The 26,292-nt window shown below is 33.8% G+C and overlaps 1 protein-coding gene across 11 annotated transcripts in view; it reads right to left on the reverse strand.

Annotated features, from left to right (window-relative positions):
- Nucleotides 1–24,411, reverse strand: part of kidins220a (kinase D-interacting substrate 220a) — a 154,795-nt gene extending 130,384 nt beyond the window's left edge. For 6 of the 11 annotated variants that reach the window (XR_012393039.1, XM_009293186.4, XM_694244.9 and 3 more), the window contains exons 1-7: nucleotides 24,280–24,411; nucleotides 13,272–13,422; nucleotides 9,238–9,336; nucleotides 5,912–6,010; nucleotides 4,576–4,674; nucleotides 1,573–1,671; nucleotides 369–467 (exon numbers count right to left, since the gene is read on the reverse strand). Coding sequence is in view for 10 of the 11 variants with exons in the window: in XM_009293186.4 (XP_009291461.1) it covers nucleotides 369–467; nucleotides 1,573–1,671; nucleotides 4,576–4,674; nucleotides 5,912–6,010; nucleotides 9,238–9,336; nucleotides 13,272–13,403 (627 nt within the window). In the remaining variant the exon portion in view is untranslated. Of the gene's footprint in view, nucleotides 1–368; nucleotides 468–1,572; nucleotides 1,672–4,575; nucleotides 4,675–5,911; nucleotides 6,011–9,237; nucleotides 9,337–13,271; nucleotides 13,423–20,396; nucleotides 20,487–24,279 lie in introns of those variants that run through there. The other 5 variants (XM_073927791.1, XM_073927789.1, XM_073927788.1 and 2 more) reach the window with 1 other exon arrangement.
- Nucleotides 24,412–26,292: the final 1,881 nt, after the last annotated feature.

Raw genomic sequence — 26,292 nt, forward strand, 5'->3', positions numbered from 1 at the left:
ATTCCCAAGATTACTTGCCACTTCACTCTGCACTGTGCCTGTGTTAGGTCTTGTATTGGACATGGTTATTTTTTTTGTTTGATTTTTGCAGAGCCTGGTTGGTGATTAGTGAGTGGATTTGGATCATGATCTCAGGTCACTATCATGTAAACGCTATTCACCACTGACTTCCACTTATACTGACTTTATTTATAAACTGTATCCTCTGTTTCTCTATGTTATTTGCTTATAAATAATTTATCTTTATAATTTACCCAGTCTGCATTGTCTCTCTTATGTTGCAGTTTTGAGCTGGTTTTGGCAGTCTGTTTTTGTACAACCATTTAAATTTGACTAAAAATAAGTTAAAAACACAAAGAAGCACATACCGCTCCTTCCTGGTCCACATTGGCGCCATTCTCCAGCAGGTGCATCACACAGTCATAATGGCCTTTCCTGGAGGCCCAAATCAGTGGTGTGGTGCCATACTGACAAAAACAATGACAAACTACTATTAAACAAATTCACAGGTAAGAACAGTAAGCATAAGGAAGTAAAGAGTCTATTTATAAATTCAAGATGAGCCATTTAGAAAACCACCCATTATCTGAATTCTGTAATTATTATCATCCGTTTATATCTCCATTTATCTGTTTATCGAGTCCTGATCCTTGATTGACAGATCAGCAAAGGAGCTACACTACTTGGTATAATAGCTGTGAATTTCCATGATAATAATTCATAAACTAAATGAGTATTATTTGTCATATAATAGAAGAACAAATAATTTTAAGTGATGAATTACAGTGATTTTAATAAAATTAGCAACTCTATTTTCTTGTTGCTTTTCCATTTATGTTGCAGTTGAATATATAATTTGATAAATTATTAGTATATATAATTTTTTTTTTTGATTATATAAATAAATATACAGATTATATTTTCCATTCCATTTGGGTAAGTTTTTTTGTTTGTTTGTTTTGCTGTTAAAAGACAGATCCATTTACAGTAATATTCAAATAACTATCACAATTTAAATGACAATTTAAATAAATTATTTATTTATAAATCATTATAATTTAAATTCACTGTACAACTATTACATTAAAAAAAAGTAACTTGTGCTGGCAAGCCTAATCTCTTAATATGTTGCATAATATGCTGTTTGATGTGGGACAATTTTTTTAATATATTTAAATATATAATTAAAATAATAATATTTATTATTATATATTTTTTTAAAAAGTGTTCCCTTTTGAGGAAACATAAATTATTTTTCTGGATTCTTTTGTAAACATTTTTTTTTTTTAAACAGCACTTATTTAAAGTTTAAATGATCAAATGTATATTAAATTGTGCATCATTATACAGTAAATGTCTTTAATGTCACATTTGATCAATGTAATGTGCTCTTGTACAGTATCATTACTTTTGCGTTTTTTGCTCTCAAACTTTTGCTCCAAAGAGTACTGTGGACTCTATTTTGGTTTCATGTTGAAACAGTTGACTCTTGTTTTTGTAAGTTAAGCATCAGTGTGTATGAATGCAGTGAAAGCTCAAGTCAGCGTTTTCTGAGATAGAGTGATAAGGCACCTTGTCAGAGCAGTTGACTTTGGCTTCATGCTGAAGCAGCAGCTGAACAATCTCTGCATGGCCTCGTCCTGCCGCCCATATGATGGGGTAAACACTGTACTACTGGCACACACAAAAACAATCACACACCACAGAAAACATCCAAACCTAGAGAAGAAAACTCAAAGAAAGACATTGTTTGTAAGGCAAGACACTGCAGTCAAAAACCCATACAGTATACGGTATTTGTTTTTTTATTGTTGTTTTCTTGATTTCTGCCTTTTTGTCTTACCATGAAGTGCTTAATGAAATCACCCAAAATACACTTTCAAGTGTCTCACTTACTGCACTTCATCAGTTTGTGCTAGCAGATTTCAATGATACTACATATTTTTAAAGGCTGTTTCTAACTTAACAGTTTTATTTATATCTACGGTGCTCAGCATATTTGAGAACACTACACACAAATCTCTCTTTTCAATTTATATTATAATAGGGAGCTCTACAATATTATATTTTTGCATATACATTAGATTAGTCAGTACTGAAGCCAAATCTGGAGCTTATCTAACAGAATAACTTACAATAACGGTCCAAAAACTAGTACACCCAAATGTATATGTTAGAGAAAAATATTAAATACAAATTTTAAAAAAGAGGAAAAATCAAGAGAAGCAAAATAAAATTGAAACATTTTGTTAAAATTTTGCAGGTTATTTTTATTTTTATGTTTTGAATATTTACAATCTTAAATTTAAATGTATTCCCCTTCAATTTCTAAATATGTTTGGTGACTAAAATATATATTTTTAATTAATTTATCTGTTTAATAAGTCTGTTTTGTTTAAATGCACCGCAATACATTGCCTATATTCACTGAGAAATGGATACAAATATTCATTTTCAAAATAGGGTGTACTCAGTTATTCTGAGCTGTGCATACTCTGAAGAATTTTACAAAGAAATAGGTTCATACATAATATTCCCTGATGAAATACGATTTCTAAAATTTTATTCTACAAAAAAAAACTGTAAAATGTTTTTTTTTTGTCTCTTCACAGTAGTGATAAAACAAGACACCCAAAATGTAATCCTGACTTCACTTATATATTTTGTTAATAGAGATATATTCCTATAATATATGCAAATTCAAACATAGTATTTTAGAAAACTTGTAAGACAAAAAGAAAGCAATCTTTATTAATTAATGTAATCAATCAGTATTTTAAAATATGTCAAAGTATAACGTTAAAGTGACAGTTTACCAAAAACACATTACAATAATGTCATCATTTACTTTCATTTTACTTGATTAAAACAATTTGCATTTCTTTCTTCTATTAAACCCAAATTAAGAAAATTTGAAAAAATGTTTATGGCTGGCATCAAAATTGACTTCCATGTTTTTTTTTTTTCCTATCATGGAAGTTGACCTTCTGGTTCCCAGCCACCAGCATTCTTCAAACATAACATAAGAAAGAAACTTGTAAAGGTTTAAAACCCCATGAGGGCAAGCAAATGAGGTGTTTTTCATTTTTTACACTATTTACCTGGGTAGGGTTGCACCAGCTGTTCTTTCTTAAACTGTAACGTAAAGTTTATACTAGGGGTTTAGAAACTACTAGCTAGTTTGTACTTAAATTTGTTCTTGCTTCAGTTGCACCACTTGTTCTTAATGCAAATAGTAGTTATTAGGTCATAAGCTCTCCGTAAAATCAAGCATAGTCACATTGAATGATGTAATATTCAATAAAAAGCATTTAAATTTCTTTATTGCCATATATATATATATATATATATATATATATATATATATATATATATATATATATATATATATATATATATATATATATATATATATATATATATATATACACATACACAACAGTTCTGTCTGGTTCTCAAATCTGATTGGCTGATAGCTGTGCGATATTCTGCGATATTCTCGACCTACGGCACTGGTGCCTCCCACCAGTGCCGATATACAGCCATATCGCACTGCTACGAGTGTGCTACACGAGTAGCAGTGTGATATGGCTGTATATCTGCACTGGTGGGAGGCGGAGGTGTGCATTGGCACAAGGCCGCAGGCATGCCTTAGTGCCCCCACCAGTGCCAAAATACAGCTATATCGCATTGCTACGAGTGTGATATTGCGTTTATACAACAGTTTGACGAAATAATTGAGTATATAAAAACAAAATCAGTCTCAAAAACCCTTTTGTATGAGGAACTACTTTCTTCCGGATTCAAATCATGAGCTGACAGTTCAACAGCTGAGCAAGCATCTTTTAAACTTTAGATCTTTAGTGTCTGCTTTTTGCTGGCTGTATGTGGTCGGTGTAATACACAAAGGGTAAAGAGGCTTTACGGGTGCTGATATTACTTAAATATATCACGGCTATCAGCCAATCAGATTTAAGAACCAGACAGAACGGTTATACATAACTGTACTATGAAAATGAAACAACAAATTACATTTTTATATTGCATTACATTACAGTCAGTCACTGTAACAAATGACGCACATGCCTACATTGTGAAGTTATCACATGAAATATCCTACACATGAAACGAAAAGTTGGGAGAAGAACTCAAGTTGTGAAGAAATTCTCATTTTAATTGATGATAGATTAAACACAAAGCACTTCTTGAAAAAAAACTAAACTCTTCTTTCACAAACTGAAAAAATGCGAGATCTGGGAGGAAAATAAGGCTGTTAGTAAGGAAAGATCATTCATTATCATCTCGAGCTCCTCGATGTAAAATAATCTCTCTGTCATCTCTTTTCCACCGTTACACGTGAGGGGATGCTGCCGTAAATATTAAGTTAAAACGTAACGTTACGTTTAAACTAAGTTCAGTGGTGCAACACAAAAATCTTTAGTAGCGTGTAGTGTCGCTTTAAGTCACAACTAGGCTATGTTTTAACTTGCGCACTGCTGGTGCAACCGGCTCCTGCAGTGTCTTGCTTTAATATACAATACATGTTTGAAAGCATCAGGTAAAGGCTCTGCAAACCTGTCCGGTGATGTTAGGGTTTGCTCCCTTCTCCAGCAGTAGACCTGCCACCTCCACACGGCCCTTATAAGCGGCCCACATGAGCGCACTCCAGCCCCCCTTAACACAAACATACCAAGGTCATTATATTACCACGTGATGGTCCTTAATAATAATCTCTCAGTCACAGGACTTTGTGGAAAAACACATTTTCCCTGAGTCAGGGAGTGACTCAAACTATCGGCTGTCTCTTATCTTCCTTATTTGTTATTATAAGCTTTAGCTGCCAACCAGACAGCATTTATGGGCAACAGAGACGCACTTGAACACTCCATTTTGCATTTAAATGTGCCTATGATGAACAAAAATGCTGTCTAGATAGGCAGCTCATGCCATCAGAAAGTAAACTTGACCACAGCATGATAGTTTATATACAGGACTGCACAGAACTGCTGATCTTAAACACAGAGTATCACATATCATATATTCCAGTAAGGTAGGAATTAAAGGAATCCAGATGGGGCGGTTCAGTGTACACACAGTTTCTAAGGCTTTGAATGTTAAAAAGTAAAGAACTGTGTGATGAAAAAACAAACAACAGAACAAATAAATACATGTAGATAATTAAAATGAATATAGTTAAATAAAACTGAAATAAACAATAAGTTAAATAAGCTAATACATAATTAGTGTAAAACATTTTGGTGTAAAAAAATGTATACATGCTGTTTTAGTTTAACCTACATCTTTTCCTCATCACAACTTGTTACAGAAACAAACAAACAGCTTATAAACAATGTCACGTAGCATTACTGTATATTCACCGCAGGTAAGTCATTCAGCGTCTGAAGCTTAGATAAACTCCACACACTCTCAGAAATAAAGAAACTAAATTTGTCACTGGGGAGGTTCTTTTTTTAAAAAACAAATACTTTTGTACCATACAGGACATTATTATCCGTAGGGTACACTTTTGTAATATTAAGGTTCAATTTTGTACCTTTAAGGTACACATTTGTACACTTTTTAAGTATTAATATGTACATTTAACGATTTGGTAGGAACAAAAATGTACCTTTTGAAAAGGTGCCGCCCCAGTGACAGGTTTTGTACCTTTATTTCTGAGAGTGAGAATAAATGTTTGCATAATTTTTGCCTTTATTTATTCAACAAAAAAAATTAAAACAACATCTTAATATTTAAAATAAGCCAAACTTTCCTTAAAGATTTCAATGGATCAAAAGAGGTCCGTAAGGTTTTTTTGGGGGGATTGTTAAAATTTGACATCACTGACAATGAGATGCTCAAAAACAGCTGCTGATTTTAGTGTAGCCAGCTGCTTTAATCTGTATCTTACCATGTCTCGATGCTCCACATTGGCATTGTTCTCCAGGAGTTCCTTCACCACGTCAGTGTGTCCCTCTTTAGCAGCTGAAATCAGTGCAGTCCAGCAATCCTAATACAAGTGCAAAAAAGATTTAATTACATGTACATCGTCATCATCTCAGGAAGAGCTAAAGATTTCATGTATGTGGAGCTTCAGATCTTACCAGCTGGTCATACCAGGTGGTCATAGCGAAGTTTTCTTGGACTGTTACTACAAAGGTTTTATACTGTACTGTACATCTGCTAATGCGAGAAGCTCTAAAGTGTTTGTGCCTGTAAACGGCATCAGCTAGTCATTTACAAAATGACAGTACAAGCTACCAGTTATTATATTCAACGGCCCACCCACATATATGAAATCATACATCTCGGTGAAGAACTGAAGTCTAGCAAAGCAGACACAAACAATCAACACTACAATCAACACATTATATTTGTCTTTTTTTTTGTTATAATAAAGTAATAGATATAAAAGAAACATTATATACATGTATGTAAGCAATATTATAAGTGCTCCTGTGATTTTATTTTTTTTTTACTAAAAATAGTTTTTCAAATATTTCCCAAAATAATTAATGGAGGGAGGACATTTTACAGGAAGGCTAATCATTTTGCCTGTTGGGCAAAAATGTATTGCAATTAATCACATCCAAAAAAATATTAGTTTTGACATAGTTTAAGCATGTGCACTGTGTATATTTATTATGTATATATATACATACACACATGTATACATACAGTGCATCCTGAAAGTTTTCAAAGCGCTTTACTTTTTTCACATTTTTTATGTAACAGGTTTATTCCAAAATTAATTAAATTCATTTATTTCCTCAAAATTGTCCATAAAAATATCCCATAATGTCAACGTGAAAAATATTTTTTGAAATTGTCGCAAATTTATTGAAAATAAAAAACCTGAAAAATCACATGTACATAAGCATTCACAACCTTTGCCATGAAGCTTTAAATTAAGCTCAGGCACATTCTGTTTTCACTGATCATTCTTGAGATGTTTCAGCAGCTTAACTGGAGTTCACCTGTGGTAAATTCAGCTGAATGGACATGATTTGAAAAGGCATGCACCTGTACATATAAGATCCCAGGGTTGACAGTGCATGTCAAAGCCCAAACCAAGCATGAAGACAAAGGAATTGTCTGTAGACCTCCAAGACAGGATTGTCTCGGCACAAGGCTAAGGAAGGTTATAGAAAAATTTCTGCTGCTCTGAAAGCTCCAATGAGCACAGTGGCCTCCATCATCCAAAAGTGGAAGATGTTTGGAACCACCAGGACTCTTCCTAAAGCTGGCCAGCTATCTAAGCTGAGTGATCTGGGTAGAAGGGCCTTAGTCAGGGTTTTATAACTCGATGAGAGATTAATAACCTGATGGTCACTCTATCTAAGCTACAGCATTCTTCTGTGGAGAAAGGAGAACCTTACAGAAGGACAACCATCTGTGCAGCAATCCACCAACTAGGCCTGTATGGTAGAGTGGCCAGACGGAAACCTGGAATTTGCCAAAAGGCATCTGAAGGACTCTCAGACCATAAGAAATAAAATTCTCTGGTCTGATGAGACTAGACTTGAACTCTTTGGAGTGAATGCCATTTAGAGAAAGCCAGGCACTGCTTGTTACCAGGCTAATATCATCCATACAGTGAAGCATGGTGGTGGCATTATCAAGCTGTGGGGATGTTTTTTAGCAGCAGGAACTGGAAGACTAGTCAGGACAAAGGGAAAGATGAATGCAGCAATGTACAGAGACATCCTAAATGAAAACCTCAGAGTGCTCTTGACCTCAGACAGTTCATCTTCCAGCAGGACAATGACCCAAAGCACACCGTCAAAATATCAATGGAGTGGCTCGACAACAACTCGGTAAATGTCCTTGAGTGGCCCAGCCAGAGCCCAGACCTAAATCCTAATCTGGAGAGATCTGAAAATGGTTGTACACAGTTGCTTCCCATCCAGCCTGATAGAGCTCGAGAGGTACTGCAAAGAGGAATTGGCAAAAAAATCCCAAAGACAGGTGTGCCAAGCTTGTGGCATCATATTCAAAAAAGACTTGAGGCTGTAATTGCTGCCAAAGGTGCATAAACAAAGTATTGAGCAAAGACTGTGAATACTTAAGTACATGAGGTCTTTCAGGTTTTTTATTTTTAATAAACTTGCAACAATTTGAAAAAAATCTTTTTTTCACATTCTCATTATGGGGTATAGTGTGTAGAATTAAGGAAATAAATTAATTTAATCCATTTTAGAATAAGGCTGTCACATAAGAAAATGTGGAAAAAGTTAAATGTATATTTGATTAAAAAAACAAATATATATATATATATATATATACAAACAAATATATATACATGCAAACATACATACATACACACACACACACACACACACAGACACACACAGATTTATATACACACATATACTGTATATGCACATGTAGATACAAACATGTATACAACTCAAAAGTTTTTACGGTGTATACAAAAACTCAAAAAAAAATGTACACAGAATGCTGTTTATATTAAAAAGACATAACAGAAGTCTACTCAGTGAAACAAATCTCATTACACTCAATAATAGCCAATATTTTTAGAACAGCTCTCAATCTTTCCATATAAAGCCTGATGACACTGGAGGAAACCTGAAAAAGGACTAAAGAGCACGTTTTTATTTCTGGAACATGTCAATGTTCTTCTCTTTCCTCTGGTATGACACAAGTATTACAAGAAGGTGATTGCCACATGTCCCTGTGCTCGAGTTTGAGCAGAATAAGAGTCTGTACATGTTTTTGTGACATACTGTATCAGGACAAAAACCTGTATAATGACATAGGTATGACACAGGTACTACAAGAAGGTGGTGAAATATGAGGACATTGCTGATGTCCTTATTTCTCAAAAAGCTTATAAGACACACAGACTTTTATAAATCACACATTTATTTTAGAAAGTAACTGTACAGTTTCCAATGAATGTTGGGTAGGATTAGAGCAATATTTAATACAGTTTGTACAGTATAAAAACAAACAATGGAAACCTTTGTAATGTCCCCACAATTCACAAAAACAAATGTGATTGACTGTCTTTATGTGAAACAATTTTAATGTTTACACTAGATTTTTCTAGAATTTTGACAAACTCTTAGGCAAAAGAGTCCAGCAAAACTGAAGTGACACTCACAATCCTGCTCGAAAAACAATGTGCAAGTTTATGGTTTAGCCCATGATATCTCATGTTGTGTCTCTCGGCTGCCTGTGTTTTGAGATGAAAAGTGAAACACAACTTACAATGTCATCCAGATGGATGTTTGCTCCTCTCCGGATGAGCTCCTGCACAATCTCTAGACTGCCCTGCTCTGACGCCAGCATGAGAGCAGTCTGGCCATTCTGCAGCACAACACAAACACGTAATGAGGACTTTAATCTGATGATGTTTATGGATCAAATGTGTGCCATGCTGTCAGTAAATGAGGTTCGGCTCATTAGATTTAGCTCAATCCCTGGTGAGTATAAATACAGTAAACGGGAAATATATTTACAGCAAATACACTGTTTCCGCAGTTTAACCATTCCAGTTACACTTTTTGTGATAATGGTGTGAAGGAACCAATTTTGAAAACTGAAAGGCTTGCCTGTCACAATTATCATTATATCGACTTATCGACTCAATACATGGACTTGACCCTAATAAATTTTGTGATCAGTATTTATTGTTCATAATGTCTACATGGTGTCAGTGAATTCAGGAAAGTCTTTTACAAGCAATACTTACTAAAAGAGGAGGAAAAAAGTGAATTTTCACACTGGTTTGGAAGGTGTGCTCTATTTCAAAGCTGCAATCCACTTGCAGAAAATGACAGTTCACTAACCATTTAAAAGGCATTTTACAATGACATTTACATGTGTTTTTGGTCCTATTGTGTACTAAAGTGTTTATGCCTATCTACAGTATATGCTGTTGTATGATCCTTATATAAACGCGGACATAAATTAGTATTGAAATGACAATGATATCAATTATTGCATTAGTTTCTATGACTATATACAGCACAGCTAAAATGATTTAATGTGACAGGCCTATGTGCACTGTTTAAACATGGATTAAGATCTGTTTTCCACTCTGAACAGCAAAGCAATTTATAGCCTTCAATTGTTTTAAAGCACTGATTTCTACCAACAAATAAGAAATGTAAAAGGTTTATATAACAATTCTGAAAATAATTGAAAGTATTGTGGAGCGCCTATGATAAAAATATTGTGCATATTTTTAGCATAAAACATTTTATTATATATGTAATCATGAAACCCCTTTCTTTCAGTTCAAATCTACCTCTTGAATGTTTTGAAACATACAACCTAAGTGAAGGTAGGGAGTAAGGGTTGAACGACATTAGATTTTAGGAATTTGTAATTAATTTGCAGAAAATATACAGTTGAAGTCAGAATTATTAGTCGCCTTTTGATATATATATTTTTTTCTTTTATAAATATTTGCCAAATGATGTTTAACAGAGCAAGGAAATTTTCATTAAAAATTTTTAACAATTTTAAAAACCCTTTTAAGGTCAAAATTATTAGCCCCTTTAAGCTATATTTTTTATCGATAGTCTACAGAACAAACAATCGTTATACAATGACTTTCCTAATTACGCAGCTTTCAGACGCTCCAGTGTCCATGGAAGTTATTTTGTAAACTGGTGATCATTATTACCAATCACAGTCATATCTTTTGAACCTGTGAACACAATGGCCAATCTAAAAGTGATCACTTAGCAGCATTTAAAATGCAAGCAGGAAATGCTGCTATTGTCATATTTCTTAAATTTCAGTGCAGACGCGAGGAAGTAGGCACTTTTGACAAAACTGCCATCAGTTAAGTTTTACTGGAGTTTGAAAAAGTCATCACAAGCCACTGAAAATTTCTGTTGTACCATTCCTGTGGTACAGTATATCCAGGTTGTTGTTGTTGTTGTTGTTGTTGTTGTTGTTGTTGTTGTTGTTGTTTTACATGTTTTCAAAGCCACAATAGTGCAGTGGCTTATTTATATCCAAAGAAAAGAAAGATATATAAAGACGCCATTTTAGTTTGCTAAGAAATCTGTGCTTTTTAAACTAATAAACATAGCAAAAGTCAAAGATTAATTTAATTATTTAGCCTGACATGTTGTTTATATATATATATATATATATATATATATATATATATATATATATATATATATATATATATATATATATATATTTAAGAGTTCACACTCAGATAATGCTCGAATATGATATCAGGTTTGGCATGCTGTCACGGGAGAAAACCCTGAGTTCGGAGACAGATGAGCCCTAGGTTCCCGCCTAGTCAATGAGCATTAGGAGGGATACGAGATCAGGTATTTCTCGAGAGCCCCCTAGTTAGTTTTTTGCCTATACTTTGGTTAATATGCTGGTTCTAATTGATTCAGTGTGTATGCGTGCTCATGAATGCGTATCATGAATGCCTATAACTGCCTAACTGAACAAATAATTCAGAAGCAGTGAGTTCTAGAATAAGAAACCATAGTCTCATAAATAATAGTTAAACACTGACGCATCATCAATGTACTCGCAGTGCTATGCTATACCCATCACCACCGGTTACACAGCCACATATACTGTAGATTTTAAATCCAGAAGATTAAATTAGTGGGGGAAACCTCAAAATTTTTCAGTTGTTCCCTACAATTAAAGCTAACAGATGCTAATGTTGTCTTAAGTGATGTTTAATACACATAATTATGATAAAATCACAGCAAACTGAATCTGTCTTGTAATCTTTTAAAACCTCTACTGGTTTCTTCCTTCTGTTAAACAAAAAAGAAGATATTTTGAAGAATGATGGTTGCTGGCACCCAATGACTTCCATAATACTATGAAAAAAGTACTATGGAAAAAATAATATGGAAGTCAATGTGTGTCAGCAACCGGCACTTTTCAACATGTTTTATATTGTCAGAGAAAAGAAGCTCAAATTGGGTGAGTAAATGATCATTTATGGGTGAAATCCCTTAAAATAATCATTTTTATTGCTTGAAGGAAAAACCTTCTATACAGTACTATTTTTGTTCGAATTACTTGTGTTTTTATTGATATTGGGTATTTACTACAGTATGTAATGAATAATCAATGAGAAAATAATGAGTGGTTTTGATCACAGCATGTATAAATCAATTCAATAATGTCTCCACAGCTTTAGTGGCTAAGGTGTCTAGCTCAGCACAAAAGAAACAACAATTTGAAGTGTATAGTTATTAAAACTCGGCTCAGTTTGGGTGACTGACAGGCGCGTGATGCGTGAGGCCAGCAAACACAACGTATAGCCGTTTCACTTTACTTCAGGACGCATTAATATCGCTCTGTAGGTTTATTAGGGAGACACTCATAAATATTCCAGGCAAATCTAATAAATGCTGGAGACAGACTCGTTGCATAAACGCACTAAATCGCACTTCAGCTGCAATTATTTGAGAACGCACAAGATTTGCGCTCTCTTGAAGTGGCTTATATTTAAGGGAGCGTGCAAAAAGTTTTGTGCATGAGCAGAGGAAATCGGCACGCAAGCACAGAGATCCGCATGCTGTAGTGTAAGCTATTATTTAAATGCGATCTCGACTTCTAATACTGCCCTCACAACATTTGTCATTGAAATAACGCCACATGTAGATCTGTTTAAAAAAAAAGGCCTGCCGCCACAGCTGGAAAAAAATCCTTGAGGGAACACTGCACTGGATTCATTAGGTATAGGTTTGAGGTCAAATATAATGTTGGTGTTATTCTATAAAGGTCAGATAACATTTCTTCCATATTTCAGAGTCTTTTTCCTTAAATTGATCAACATAACAAAGGTAATCATTTAGTGATTAACACATAGTGATTGAACTGACAATCAGTGTTATTCCCCAAAGCATTGACTTCCAACTCTCCTAAAGCTAAAACATTGGTTTTGTGTTGTCCAAAACACAAAAACTTAAGCGAAAAAGCAAAGACGGGACAGAATTTTTTTGTGAGTGTGTGTGCTATTTTAAGCAAAACAAAAGCTCCAAATGACAACATTATTTAAAGAAATTGGAATAAATGCCATCAGTAGTTTGCAGAATTAAACAGAAATTACATTATACCAAAAGACATAGCTACAAAACTGTAAATCAAGAGAAACTTAACATCTTTTACATATTATTTACATACTATTTATACAGTGTTACATCAAATCCTGAAAACAAATCAATGCATGGAATGAACAACCTTCATGTTTTAAACAACACATAATGATATAAATAATACTAAGAATTACTCACTTCACTCCTGGTGTCCACCTCTCGGTATTTATCCAGATGAGCTTTGATGGCAGAAAGGTTTTCCTCCTCCACGTAGCTGAAGAGACTCTGGGTGCTCAGAGAATTCATCTTCAGAGATGTGCTGGAGTCCATGGTTGCGCTAGAGACTCCGCTGGAGAACGTAGAGGAAAGCAGAAGAGAGACATCATTAAAGGAAACTCTCCGCTGTTCAGCCATTGTAAACAACGGGCTTCTTGTCTTGAAGCAGAGTGACAGATGTGGAATAACAAGACTGACAGTAACAAGCCCGGTCTTGTGGGATTGCATAAACCATTTGAGTTAATGATGAACCGCATGTTAACTCAACAGACAGTAGGAGAATACCTTATCAGTATCGATTAGGATAAAGCCCGCATGATGTGAAGTTAAAAGCCTCTAATGCTGTCATGTGCAATAAATGCTAGAAAGATATTCTGTGCTGATTATCAATGCAACTGTACAAAAAAAATAATTAAAATAACTTTTTCCAGAGTTTATCCTAAGTTGTTATTCAGAAAAACAAAGACTGTAGTTCAATCCTCTTAATGGTCCTTAAAGGAACACTATTGTTTTTTTTTTGTTTGTTTTTTGGTATTTATTTGGCAAATAGGCAAATAGTTTTAAAAACCCCACTAAAATTAAAGTTTGTTGTCATATCAGCCTAGAAAACAGCAACTTTTTTTTTTCTGTTGGTCTTAGGAGAAAAATAGGTAAATTTTTCAAACTATTTTTTTTTTTTGTTTAATGCCTATGGTCTAATCTGATTCAATTATTTATGCTAAGCTAAGCTAAAAGTCATCCTACAACACCAGTGGATTGGCTAAATCTTTGGTAAAATGGTAAAACTCAGTCTTTTAATTCTAGGGGCAGGCCCGGATTGGCTAATCGGGAGCACACGACAGCCACACTATTTTTATTTATTGTTTTGTCGCAGCTCCGTTCTTTTTATTTATTTCTTGCAGCCCCGTAAGCAAATTGCAGCCTGCAGGTTAATGATGATGTAACTATTATTCCACCCCAAACAGCGGCACCTTAGTGAATATTAATTAATAATAATAATTATTACACCTGCTCAATGAAAATCAGATGATTCACTACATTAAAAAAATTTAACATCATTTGATCAGAAATCTAAAAAGGGGAGAAAAAGAGTAGCCATCAATAGCAGCAGATAACAATTCAATACTTATTTTTTATCCCGGACTCATCACCTTAACACAGTCTTCTTGGTCTAGTGGTTAGCACGATCTGAGTTCGAATCTCACCAGGATAATTTTTTTTTTTTTTTCATTTTTAGTGTTAAGACATGTTACATATGTAGGGGTACATATTTATTTTTTTGTGTGTGTGACAACCATTACAAAGGACTGGATATCTATAAAGAATGAATGTTCTCATATTTATGAAAAACATTAGAAGTTCTAAAGCAGGTGTGTCCTTGAAAAAGACGTCTTAGTGTCATTAGAAACTGTATTGGAAATAACGTTATTTTAATACAGTCAGTCGTCGACTGAGGTGGGCCGGTCCAAAGCTTGAAACTCCAGAGCAAAAAAGAGTCCCACTCCGGCCCTGTCTAGGGGAGTTGTAAAATGAGCCAAAACAATTAAAAAGTAGAAGGTTCTTGGTCCAAAGCTAATAAACTTTGGCCTCAGAAATGTTGTAAAACTCAATAAAACGCTTCATATCAGCGGTGCCCAAACTCTGATCTGGAGAGCTGGTGTCCTACATATTTTAGTTTCAGCCCCAATTAAACAAGCCTGAACCAGCCAATCAAGCTCTTTCTAGGTATACTAGAAACATCTAGAAAGGTGTGTTGAGGTAAGTTGGAGCTAAACTGTGCAGGACACCAGCCCTCCAGGGCCGAGATTGGACACCAATGCTTTAATATGAAAGAATTTATTATTACTCATCAATTGTCAGTGTTGTAAAAGGACAGAAAAGGCCACATATTGAATTGAATCACATGTGCTAGTTTAAAAATATAAATCTAAAAGCACAAGGTAAGATAAAGGAACACAATGACTACATGTGCATGAACACCAATTAATCGATTTTAATGCGATTAAGACAATACTCTAATTAAGAGTTAACCATGTAAACAGCGATTTTTGATTCATTTATTCAGATTAAGGTCATAATCGACCAAACAGAAAACATCATTAATCGTAATTAAGACAGGTGGAGTATGCCGATTTTAGTCGCATTATTGATGTGCAGTACAGACATGTCAACACCTTAATGGAATTTTACCGTCATGTAAGACTTTTCACCGCATTTTTCGACAGGATAGTCCACAAACACACACACACGGCTGTTTGACACTCTTTGCACCTACCCAGTCGGTGCAGACCACAGACACTTGCATCGTGAAATGCAGAGATTTTTTTTCTTCCATTTAGCATGCGGTGTGAACTTACATCAAAACAACACTTCCAGCAGTTCATAGTTGCTTTCAATTTCTCGTTTGTCAGAGAGGGCGTGTAGGAAATGTTCGTGAATGAAAGTGAAAGTGCCAAACTGCAATTAAATTTGACAAATTAAAAATGAACTCAGGTGGAAATGCGAATAGCGCGATGACACAATGACGTTAATCGAATTATGTTCTAAAACGGGATCATGAAAGTAACACTCAAAAGCAACTCATGTAAACACCTTAATCTTATTATTTCCTTAATTAGATCAAAGCGAATAATTCGATTACCGATTTCCATGTAAACGTAGTCAATGAGGTATACATTTAATTACTTCTATGTATTTGAATACTTCAATACCAGGGCAACACGGTGGCGCAGTAGGTAGTGCTGTCGCCTCACAGCAAGAAGGTCGCTGGTTCGAGCCTCAGCTGTGTCAGTTGGCATTTCTGTGTGGAGATTGCATGTTCTCCCCACGTTTTTGTGGGTTTCCTCCCGGTGTCCAAAGTCCAAAGACATGCGGTACAGCTGAATTATGTAAGCTAAAATTGTCTGTGTGTGAATCAGTGTGTATGGGGTTTCCCAGTGATGGATTGCAGCTGAAAGGGCCTCCGCTGCATAAAACATGTAATGGATAAGTTGGCAGTTCCTTCCTCAGTGGTGACCCCAGAATAATAAAGGGACTAAGCCAAAAAGAAAATGAATACATTACTTTAATATCCAAACATTATTTTAATTTTAACTGACAAAACTGAAAGTGATGTGGGTCATGGGGTTTCAGAGTCAACTCATCCAGAGCTTCTTTTATATACTTTTTCATAAATAATAAAACTATAAATAGAGATGAAAGCTAGGATATTTTAAAATTCAATGAGCATATTTACTGAGTAACCCACATTGTTGCAAAAGGCAAAAAGTCAAACTTTACTTTAATTTGTACATATTCATAGGTCTGTTATTTGACAGACTTTATAGCATTATATGCTAATTGTGACCCTTTGAAAATGGGTAAAAGCACTACTTGCTGAAAATGCTAAATAATAAATTCAGTTTGAAATGATTAAACACTGATGTGGCAAATCGATAAAGCCTATTGGTCTGAAGGATACAATGGAATAGTCTAAATAAAGTAATAATACATTAAAAAATTACAATTAAAGAGAATTTTGGGATTGTCATTTTTAATGGAATCATTTAATGTGTAAATATACATGTATTTTTAATATGTGTAAAAAAATTCTATGTAAACTACTATTACATTGCATGACATTAATTGGGTGTCTTCTGTAAATAAATGCATGATTGATATTGTCATTGCTCATGATGATTGAATGAATTAACAAACGAACGAATGAACGAACGAACGAATGAACGGACGATAAATGAACGATGAACGAACGAATGAATCATTAAAGTTGTTTTATGCTTTTCTTAATGCTTGGATATGTAAATTTAACCCTTACATTTTTAACATTCAACTGGTGTCAAAAGCTCTTTCAATTGTTATTTTAAACCAGTTTTCCTCAAGTTCACATTAGTGTAGCTTATTATTATTAACTATCAATAATCACCCAACAATGAGACACTTTTTATCCGGACTTAAAAACAGATTTAATTTAAACCCTTACTAAAAGTGGGTGTTACCAAAGAAACTGATGATACTTGGCTTCATATGCTGCTATATAAAGCAAACACATGCTATACTTTAAGATTTGCAATGTACACATAAACACTATAATGAAGCTTCCAAACAAAGTAAACGAGGCCAAAATGCTAGTACTTTTTTCCTCCAGAGTCATTCTGTCAACTCAGCAACCCATGAAAGATGGAAACTGGCCACCAAACATTGCTTCCAGCTGACAACATGCCAAGCTCCATCATAATAGGTTAAAACAACCAGCGGAGTCTCAATGCCCAAAATCCACTCAATTACAGAAGAAATGAAGAGATCACATGCAAAAACCTTTAAGTTTACATAATGTGTCACTATAAAGCAACCACATTCTATATTTCTGAATATTTCTATTGACTTTATATATACAGTACATATTCTACATGCACTTTTTAATTGAGACAGATCCACATAACTGTTCAGCCAGCCCAATCTCACGAGGAAATATTTTAAGTCTGATTTAAAAAAAACAACAAAAAAAAACATCCTAATGTGTCACTATATAAAGCAACCACATTGTATATTTCTATATTTTCTTATATATATTCTATACACTTTAATTGCAACATGTCTAACTGTTAAGCCAGCCCAATCTCACAAGGAAATGTACATATTTTATGTATTGTAAAAAAGTAGATACTTCATATAAATTCATATGATTTCACAAACATATAACTTTTTTTAAAAGAGGCGTGCCCCCAAACCACACCGCTAAACCTACCCCTTATTAAAGGATGAGCTAAAAACGACTTATCCAGCACGTTTTACACAGCAGATGCCCTTTCAGCTGCAACCCATAACTGGGAAACACCCACACACTCCCATTCACACATACACTACGGACAATTTAGCTTACCAAATTTACCTATAGCGCATGTCTTTGGAATTGTGGGGGAAACCGGAGCAACAGGAGGAAACCCACGCCAACACAGGGAGAACATGCAAACTCCACACATAAATGCCAACTGACCTAGCCGAGGCTCGAACCAGCGGCCTTCTTGCTGTGAGGCAATCATGCTACCCAATGCGCCACCGTGTCGCTCTATATTTCTATACGTTATACACACATATTAATTGGGACAGATCTAACTATTATGTCAGCCCAATCTCACAAGAAATCTGAATAAATAATATATGAATAAATGTGTATTGCAAAAAATCTGAAAGAAAAAAAAATCATCCAATTAAAAAAAAAAAAAAAAACATCCCAACACATGACTATATAAAGCAACCACATTCTATATTTCTATATATTTCTATTTACTTTATATATACAGTATATATTCTATATACACTTTTTCATTGAGACAGATCTACGTAACTGTTAAGCCAGCCCAATTTCATGAGGAAACATAAATATTTTATGTATTGTAAAAACCTGATAGAAAAATGCTGATTTAAAAATAAAATATCCTAATGAGTCACTATATAAAGTTCTATATATTTATATTTGCTTATATTCTATATACACTTTAATTGTGACAGATCAAACTGTTAAGCCAGCCCAAACTTACAAGAAAATATCAATATTTTATGCAGTGTAAAAGATCAGATCAAATAAATCCTGATGGGGGTGTCACGATTGGCAAGCTCTGCTATGTAAGTATCAGGGTTGGGCTGATAGACGAATGCAGGCATCGCGATCCTCCGCCCCGCCTCTGTTGCAAATCCGCTCGCGAAAAACACACACTCAGGCCCTGTTTACACTAATAGGTTTTAGTTTTTAAATGAAATTTTATAACGACAATGATCCACATCCACACTGGCGTTTTGCATTTCTGAGCAGCCCTCCTTCCTCACTACCGCTAAAAGCGCACATTCCGTAACCACACACAAACACATTCACACACAGGCTCAGACACAGACGCACACACTGTCATGCGCTCGAGACAGTGGGTCAAGGCAGTCAGTAGACTGCTTCAATCTTTTCACTTTCACACTTGTACTTGGTAGTTTTAGCGAACACCTCAGATACTGTTGGCTGGTTCCTGTTGGTTGTGCACCTTTGTTACCGACGCCATTATAATGACACAGACCACTTTGCCTATTCACAAGTCCCGCGGAAAAAGTGAATGACAGGTTGTAATTATGTGTGTAACTTATCTTTATTTATTTACTGTGATTTTGTTTCATTTTTTCTTTTTTAAATCGAAAATCGAATCGAACCGTGACTTTAGAATCGAAAATGTAATCGAATCGAGGATTTGAAGGATTGTGACACCCTTAATATATATATATATATATATATATATATATATATATATATATATATATATATATATATATATATATATATATTCTATACACTTTAATTGCAACAGGTGAAACTGTTAAGCTAGCCCAATCTCACAAGAAAATGTAAATATTTTATGTATTGTAAAAAAAAGTGGCTACTTCTTATATATTCATATTTCACAAACATACATCTTAAAAAAAGAAGGCGTGCCCCCAAACCACACCCCTAAACCTAACCCTCATTAAAAGATGAGCTTTATTATATAATGTACAAATGCGATTGTATAAATGAATATGAATTAGCCATCAAATCAAAAAGTGTTGATTACGCTACACTATAATATGAACTCTAATAAAGCTTCCAAACCATCAAAAAGTCATTTTGCCAGCTAATAATCCCATCAAAAAACAGAAACTGGCCAGCAAAAGTCACTTCCAGCTGCCAACAAAACACTCAATAACAGAAGAAACAGTCTTAAAGGGTATTTAAAGATGAGAGATCCACTAAAGCAAGACATCCACTTCCTTTGTTCATCTCTGATCTTCCGACACACCCTTGAAAGCATCCCATCTGCCCTCCAGAGACATCACACAATGGAGACAGCCAATCACAGCAAGACCCTCAGTCAAATATCGACTAAGCAAAGCTTCACCCCCTCATCTCTTCAGCCCCTACACGCACACACACACACAAAGCCTGAAGATAAGCCATCGCTATCAGATGAAGCTTCCATTCACAATAACTTCATTCTTCACACTCAAAGACAGTCTGTGAATAAACTGACTCACCTTAAGCCAAAAGCTCCTCTGAGTTGAGTTTAAAAAGCCTTCTCTCTTAGCCCTGTTGATACTCCACTCACGCTGTCACTCAGACTGTGTACTAACAAGCCGGACGGGGCTCTGCATGTCACTCCAGGCACTCATGAATAATGCAAGAGGGTGTTTGACGCCCCACCTTTTTTTGGAGAGAGATGCCCAATGCACTCACGTGCTGTCAATTGTACTACGGAAAGAGCTTAACTCATGAATATTAATGAAGTCTAATGGTACAAGGACTGTTTCCTAAAGGGTCCGGTCTACTAATGAGACACGCCTTTTGCTTATGAGCGAGTTTTAGTATATGGACTTATTGAAGAGATTATTATTAGCACTATTTTAATAAAAAATATATAGTGCTTGCTAAAGATTTATCACAATTATGTTTTTTTAAAAAATGTTGTTTTTGCATAAACAATGGGTATGTGTGTGTGTAATATATATACAGTTGAAATCAGAATTATTAGCCCCCTTTTGATTTTTTTTTCTTTGTTAAATATTTCCCAAATTATGTTTAACAGAGCAAGGGAATTTTCACAGTACGTCTGATAATATTTTTTTGTGTGGAAAAAGTCTTATTTGTTTTATTTTAGCTAGAATAAAAGCAGTTTTAATTTTTTTCTAACAAATTAAAAATTTTCTGAATTTTTAGCTCCTTTAAGCTATATATTTTTTTCAATAGTCTACAGAAGAAACCATCATTATACAATAATTACCCTAACCTGGCTAGTTTACCTAATTAACCTAGTTAAGCCTTTAAATGTCACTTTATGCTGCATAGAAGTGTCTTAAAGTTAGTGTGTGTGTGTGTGTGTGTGTGTGTGTGTGTGTGTGTGTGTGTGTGTGTGTGTGTGTGTGTGTATATATAGTAAAATAATAGACAAATCTCGTAAAATATTATATACTGTCATCATGAAAAAGATAAAATAACTCAGTTATTAGAAATTAGTTTTTAAAACTATTTTGTTTAGAAATGTGTTGATAAAAATCTCTCCTTTAAACAGAAATTGGGGATAAAATAAACAGGGGGTCTAATAATTCTGACTTCTGTATTTATTTATCTATGTAACAGGTGCAGATACTGTACATAAAAACAAAACTATACAAAACTTTTTATTAGATAGATAGATAGATATTTAAATGTATATGTAATTTGTATCACAAGCATATATATTTTATATCCAAATATAAATAAACTTGTTGACAGTAATATGCATGCGTGTGTTAATATATACATAATATAAATACACTACACACACATAGTGTCAAAACAAACTTTTGTTTTGCATAATTTTTCATAATCATAATTTTAATCACAAAAAAACTATATTTAATTTGTGTAATTATAATTATACATTTCTGTGTGTGTGTGTGTGTGTGTGTGTGTGTGTGTGTGTGTGTGTGTGTGTGTGTGTGTGTGTGTGTGTGTGTGTGTGTGTGTTTTAAATGCTACAAACATTTGTAAAATGGTCACTAGACTGAATAATAAATTAAAGGTGGCACAGTAAATGTGAAGTGTTTATGTGTGAAGAATGAGTGTGTATGAGTGTTTCCCAGTGATTGGTTGCAGCTGGAAGGGTATCTGATGTGCAAAACATATGATGTATAAGTTGGCGGTTCATTCCGCTATGGCGACCCCAGATTAATAAAGGGACTAAGCAAAAAAGAAAATGAATGAAAATAAAATAAAATAAAATAAAATAAAATAAAATAAAATTAAATTAAATTAAATTAAATTTAATTTAATTTAATTTAATTTAATTTAATTTAATTAAGCTAAAAGGTATCACGGTGCAATAATAAACAATTTTTGACATACAAACGTTTTTGTTGGCATTTTAATAATATAAAAATAACAACAATGTCAATTTGAAATCTTGTTCACATGTGTATATGTGCATGTGTGTTAAATGTGTGTCAAAAGTCATTGAACAGGGACCACTTAAAAATAAATATCTTGGTAACACTTTATTTTGATGGTACATTTGAGTATTAGTAGACCGTCTGCTTAATATGTTGATACTGCTCCTGCAACAGACATTTAACAGAAACTTTGCAAGAACATGTCAACTTACACTAACCCTAACCTTATAAGTCTACTTTTAATCTAGTGAGAATTAGTTGGCATGTAGATGCAATGTAACTTAAATTCAACAAACGACCATCAAAATAAAGTGTGATCAAGTTTTTTTCTTTCATCAAATAATAACATTTACTCAGTAACTGAAGAAACAGACAGACTTAAAGAAGATATAGAGCTTCCCTTATGGATATTAATGAAGTCTTATAATACAAAAGTTAGTGTCCTGAACGGTCCAGCCTAGGCAGTTTATATTATACACGCCTTTGATCATGGCAGGTGACGTTCAGTGTAAGGACTTATAAAATTCAATTCAATTCAATTCAGCTTTATTTGTATAGCGCTTTTACAATGTAGATTGTGTCAAAGCAGCTTCACATAAATGGTCATAGTAACTGGAACAGTGTGGTTCAGGTTTTAGTGTTTAAGTTCAAATAAAAGAGATGATGACTTGGATTATTAGCAGCATTTGAATTAAAAATAAATAAGTAAATATATTTCTTTAATAGAAATGTAACATTTGCCAAAGGTCACTAGTCTGGGAGAAGCACATATGGATTTCACATTAGAGGGAAGTAAACAGCACTATTACTATTCCTAAATATAGCAAATCTATGAACTGAGTTCTTATAATAGACATGATCTTCAACCTTTTTAAAGCCAACAGTTCCTTAGAGAGAGCAAAGCCGAGCAGCTCAGTAAGACTGTTTGCATTTTAATCTATAATAACTTTACAATGATCATCAAATTTAACTAATGTTTTTTGTTTATATTAAATATATATATATATATTTTTACTGACCAGAACATATGTCTGTCTGAGTGTGTTTGTGTGTGTGTGTGTGTGTGTGTGTGTGTGTGTGTGTGTGTGTGTGTGTGTGTGTGTGTGTGTGTGTGTTAAAAGTTATATTGAAATGTTTGGAATAATGGAAGGAAATGGTCAAATAGATTATTGGTCGATATTTTGTGTGTGTGTGTGTGTGGGGGGGGGATTATTTATATGATAATTATAATAGTAATAATATATGTTACATTTTCTCAATAATATAGCCTAATTTTTGTACAGCTAAATTGTATAGTGCTACAATAACATAAATTTGTACTCACACATTAGTAAGTTTTTTAAATAAACTTTCATCCATTTTACCATGATTTACATTAAAACGTATTTTTTCTTATATTTTAATTATTGAAATTAAATTAAATGTACATATTTTATATGGGTTCAACTAAACAAAATCTACTGTAAATCTAAGTCCCCCCTGGGGTTGAGCTGCTCCAGGTTTGGGAATCACTGTACTGATATTATAGTATCTGTTTCCATAGAGTGACACAGTGGTACAGCGGTAAACAAGTTCACAACCGTGAAAATAACTGAAAGCAGCACAAACGTATTTAACCGTAAAAAATACATGTCAGTGAGAATCACACCATCATGTTATCTCAATCCTGACAGCAACATTCAAATTAAAACGACGCCTGTTTACACATACAGGCAGACAGTAAAGTAACGATACGTCCGCAAACACTGTAAAACTGAGTGAAAGAAAAGCACATGCGCCCTGACAGCTGGAGATGAACTGCAAATGCCCGTGGTTCTTACTTTTTAACATAGTAAGAGATACTACCTATCAGTTAAAAGTTAATATAAACGTACACGGACTTATCTTAAGAGAAAAAAGTGACAAACTGAAAGCTATAATGAACTCACGCGTCTTACCAAAACACGGCAGATTGTTTACATACAGCAATTGCACATGGTAAATGGTAACTTACGGTACGTCTCCCAGCAAAATGAAAAAAAGGTCCAAAGTAATCCGATATAATTCACATATCTCCACGGCTTTCCATAAGCCTTTTTGTCAAGAATCTGTCTTGTGTTACAGCACAGCCATCTTGCGCAAACACGTTCGGCAGTGGTTAAAATTAAAATTATCCAGACGCGTGACCACGCCTACCGTGACCAAAACACGCCCATCACAGGGCACAGCAACGCCCGTTTTGACAAGCTGTAAGTTCTTAACTGTCTACGGTTTGGTCTGTCATTTCTATAGTTTTGTCTGTTTTATCCATTCCATGTTGAGTTTTTTTCTTCTTCTATAGGGGAGAGTGGAGACGGTTGCAGGTTCCTCCATTCAGGAATGAGCTAGAGTGATGATTTTCACAGAGGCCGATTTAACCAAAAAGCAAGGTAAGCGGCCGCTTAGGGCCCCATGCAGGACATCTGGGGGCCCCCAATAAATATCTAGAAGCATAAATTATACCTAGAAAAAAAGTGCCATTGTTTTCTATCACATTTTGTAATAATAATGAGATTATAATGAGAGTCAAACAAATACAATTAGTACATAATTAAACACTATTTAATATACAATAAAATAAAGTATTATAATTCTAATGTAATGTAATAATAATATTATGAAAAAAAATCCACCACCCCAATCACGGAGCATTAACGCAGTCAATTTTAATAATAATAAATATATATATATATATATATATATATATATATATATATATATATATATATATATATATATATATATATATATATATATATATATATATATATATATATATATATATATATAAATATAAATATATAATTTTTAGCTGCAAATTCTTTTCAAGAAGTCTAATTATTTAAAATGCAAAGCTTACATTAAGATAAAATGTAAAAAAGAAGATTGAGAGAGAGAAAAAAGCAAAATGAATAAAAATTAAATAAAAGTAGAAAGGGTGCATTTCCCATGGTTGGAGTTACCTAGTATAGTGTAGTAAAGTATAGTATAGTATAGTACAGTATAGTAGTATATTATAGTGTAGTATAGTGGTATATTAGAGAATAGTATAGTACAGTACAGTATAGTACAGTGTCAGTGTAGTAAAGTAGTATAGTATTGATAGTAGAGATTTAATTGCTACATAACTAAATTACAACTAATGAAAAAGGCACAAAATGCTGAAAAAAGGAAAACAATCCTCCCTAAAACTTAATTCCTTAATTATCAGACACACAAGAAATCTCACCCACAAACCTGAATTTCAAAAAATGGTGCTTGCTGTCTGTTCAAACTACTTACTTAAAATGAGCTGAAACTACACAATTCTTAAGGTTTTATTGGGGACAACTTGATTGTTCTATGTTCAATCCACTTAAATTTGTAAAAACTAATGCGTGAACCTAATTCTTTCACAATGTCCCAACACAAATCTATTTTGTGGAACCCAGCATTTTTTACAGAGTAGGCCCCCCAAATCACTAAATGCGCCTCTGGATATCCATACATATTTTCAGTTAAACTCTCCTTCAATCTGAGAGAAATCTGCCATGTGACCATTTTTTCAGTAAAAAAATATTTTTAGGATTTTTTTTTTCATGAAACATTATTCATTTGTAGAATTTAAATAACTGTTTTCTTAGTTTTAAATTGGCATATCAAGCGTTAAAACTATTGTATCTCCATATAGACAGTATTGGGACAGAGTTGGGACAGTTGCAACATGCTGTTACAACTGTCCCCAATTACAAAATGTATTTAAAAGTTTGCCATTTTACCAACGTATCATTTTAATTTGATCAGTTTCAGTATCATTTAATTTGGAAATAAATTAATTATTGTATTAATTAATTCATTACAAAGTTCAAAGAAGTAATTTAGTAAAGGTTCAGACTAGATGTTTGGTGACTAAACTATTATTTTAATAAATATTTTTTTTAACACACTAAAATACATTGCCGATATTCACTGAGAAATGATAAAAATATGCATTCTTAAAATGGGGTGT

The sequence above is a fragment of the Danio rerio genome, chromosome 17 (genome assembly GCF_049306965.1).
Source record: "Danio rerio strain Tuebingen ecotype United States chromosome 17, GRCz12tu, whole genome shotgun sequence".
Taxonomy (NCBI): domain Eukaryota; kingdom Metazoa; phylum Chordata; class Actinopteri; order Cypriniformes; family Danionidae; genus Danio; species Danio rerio.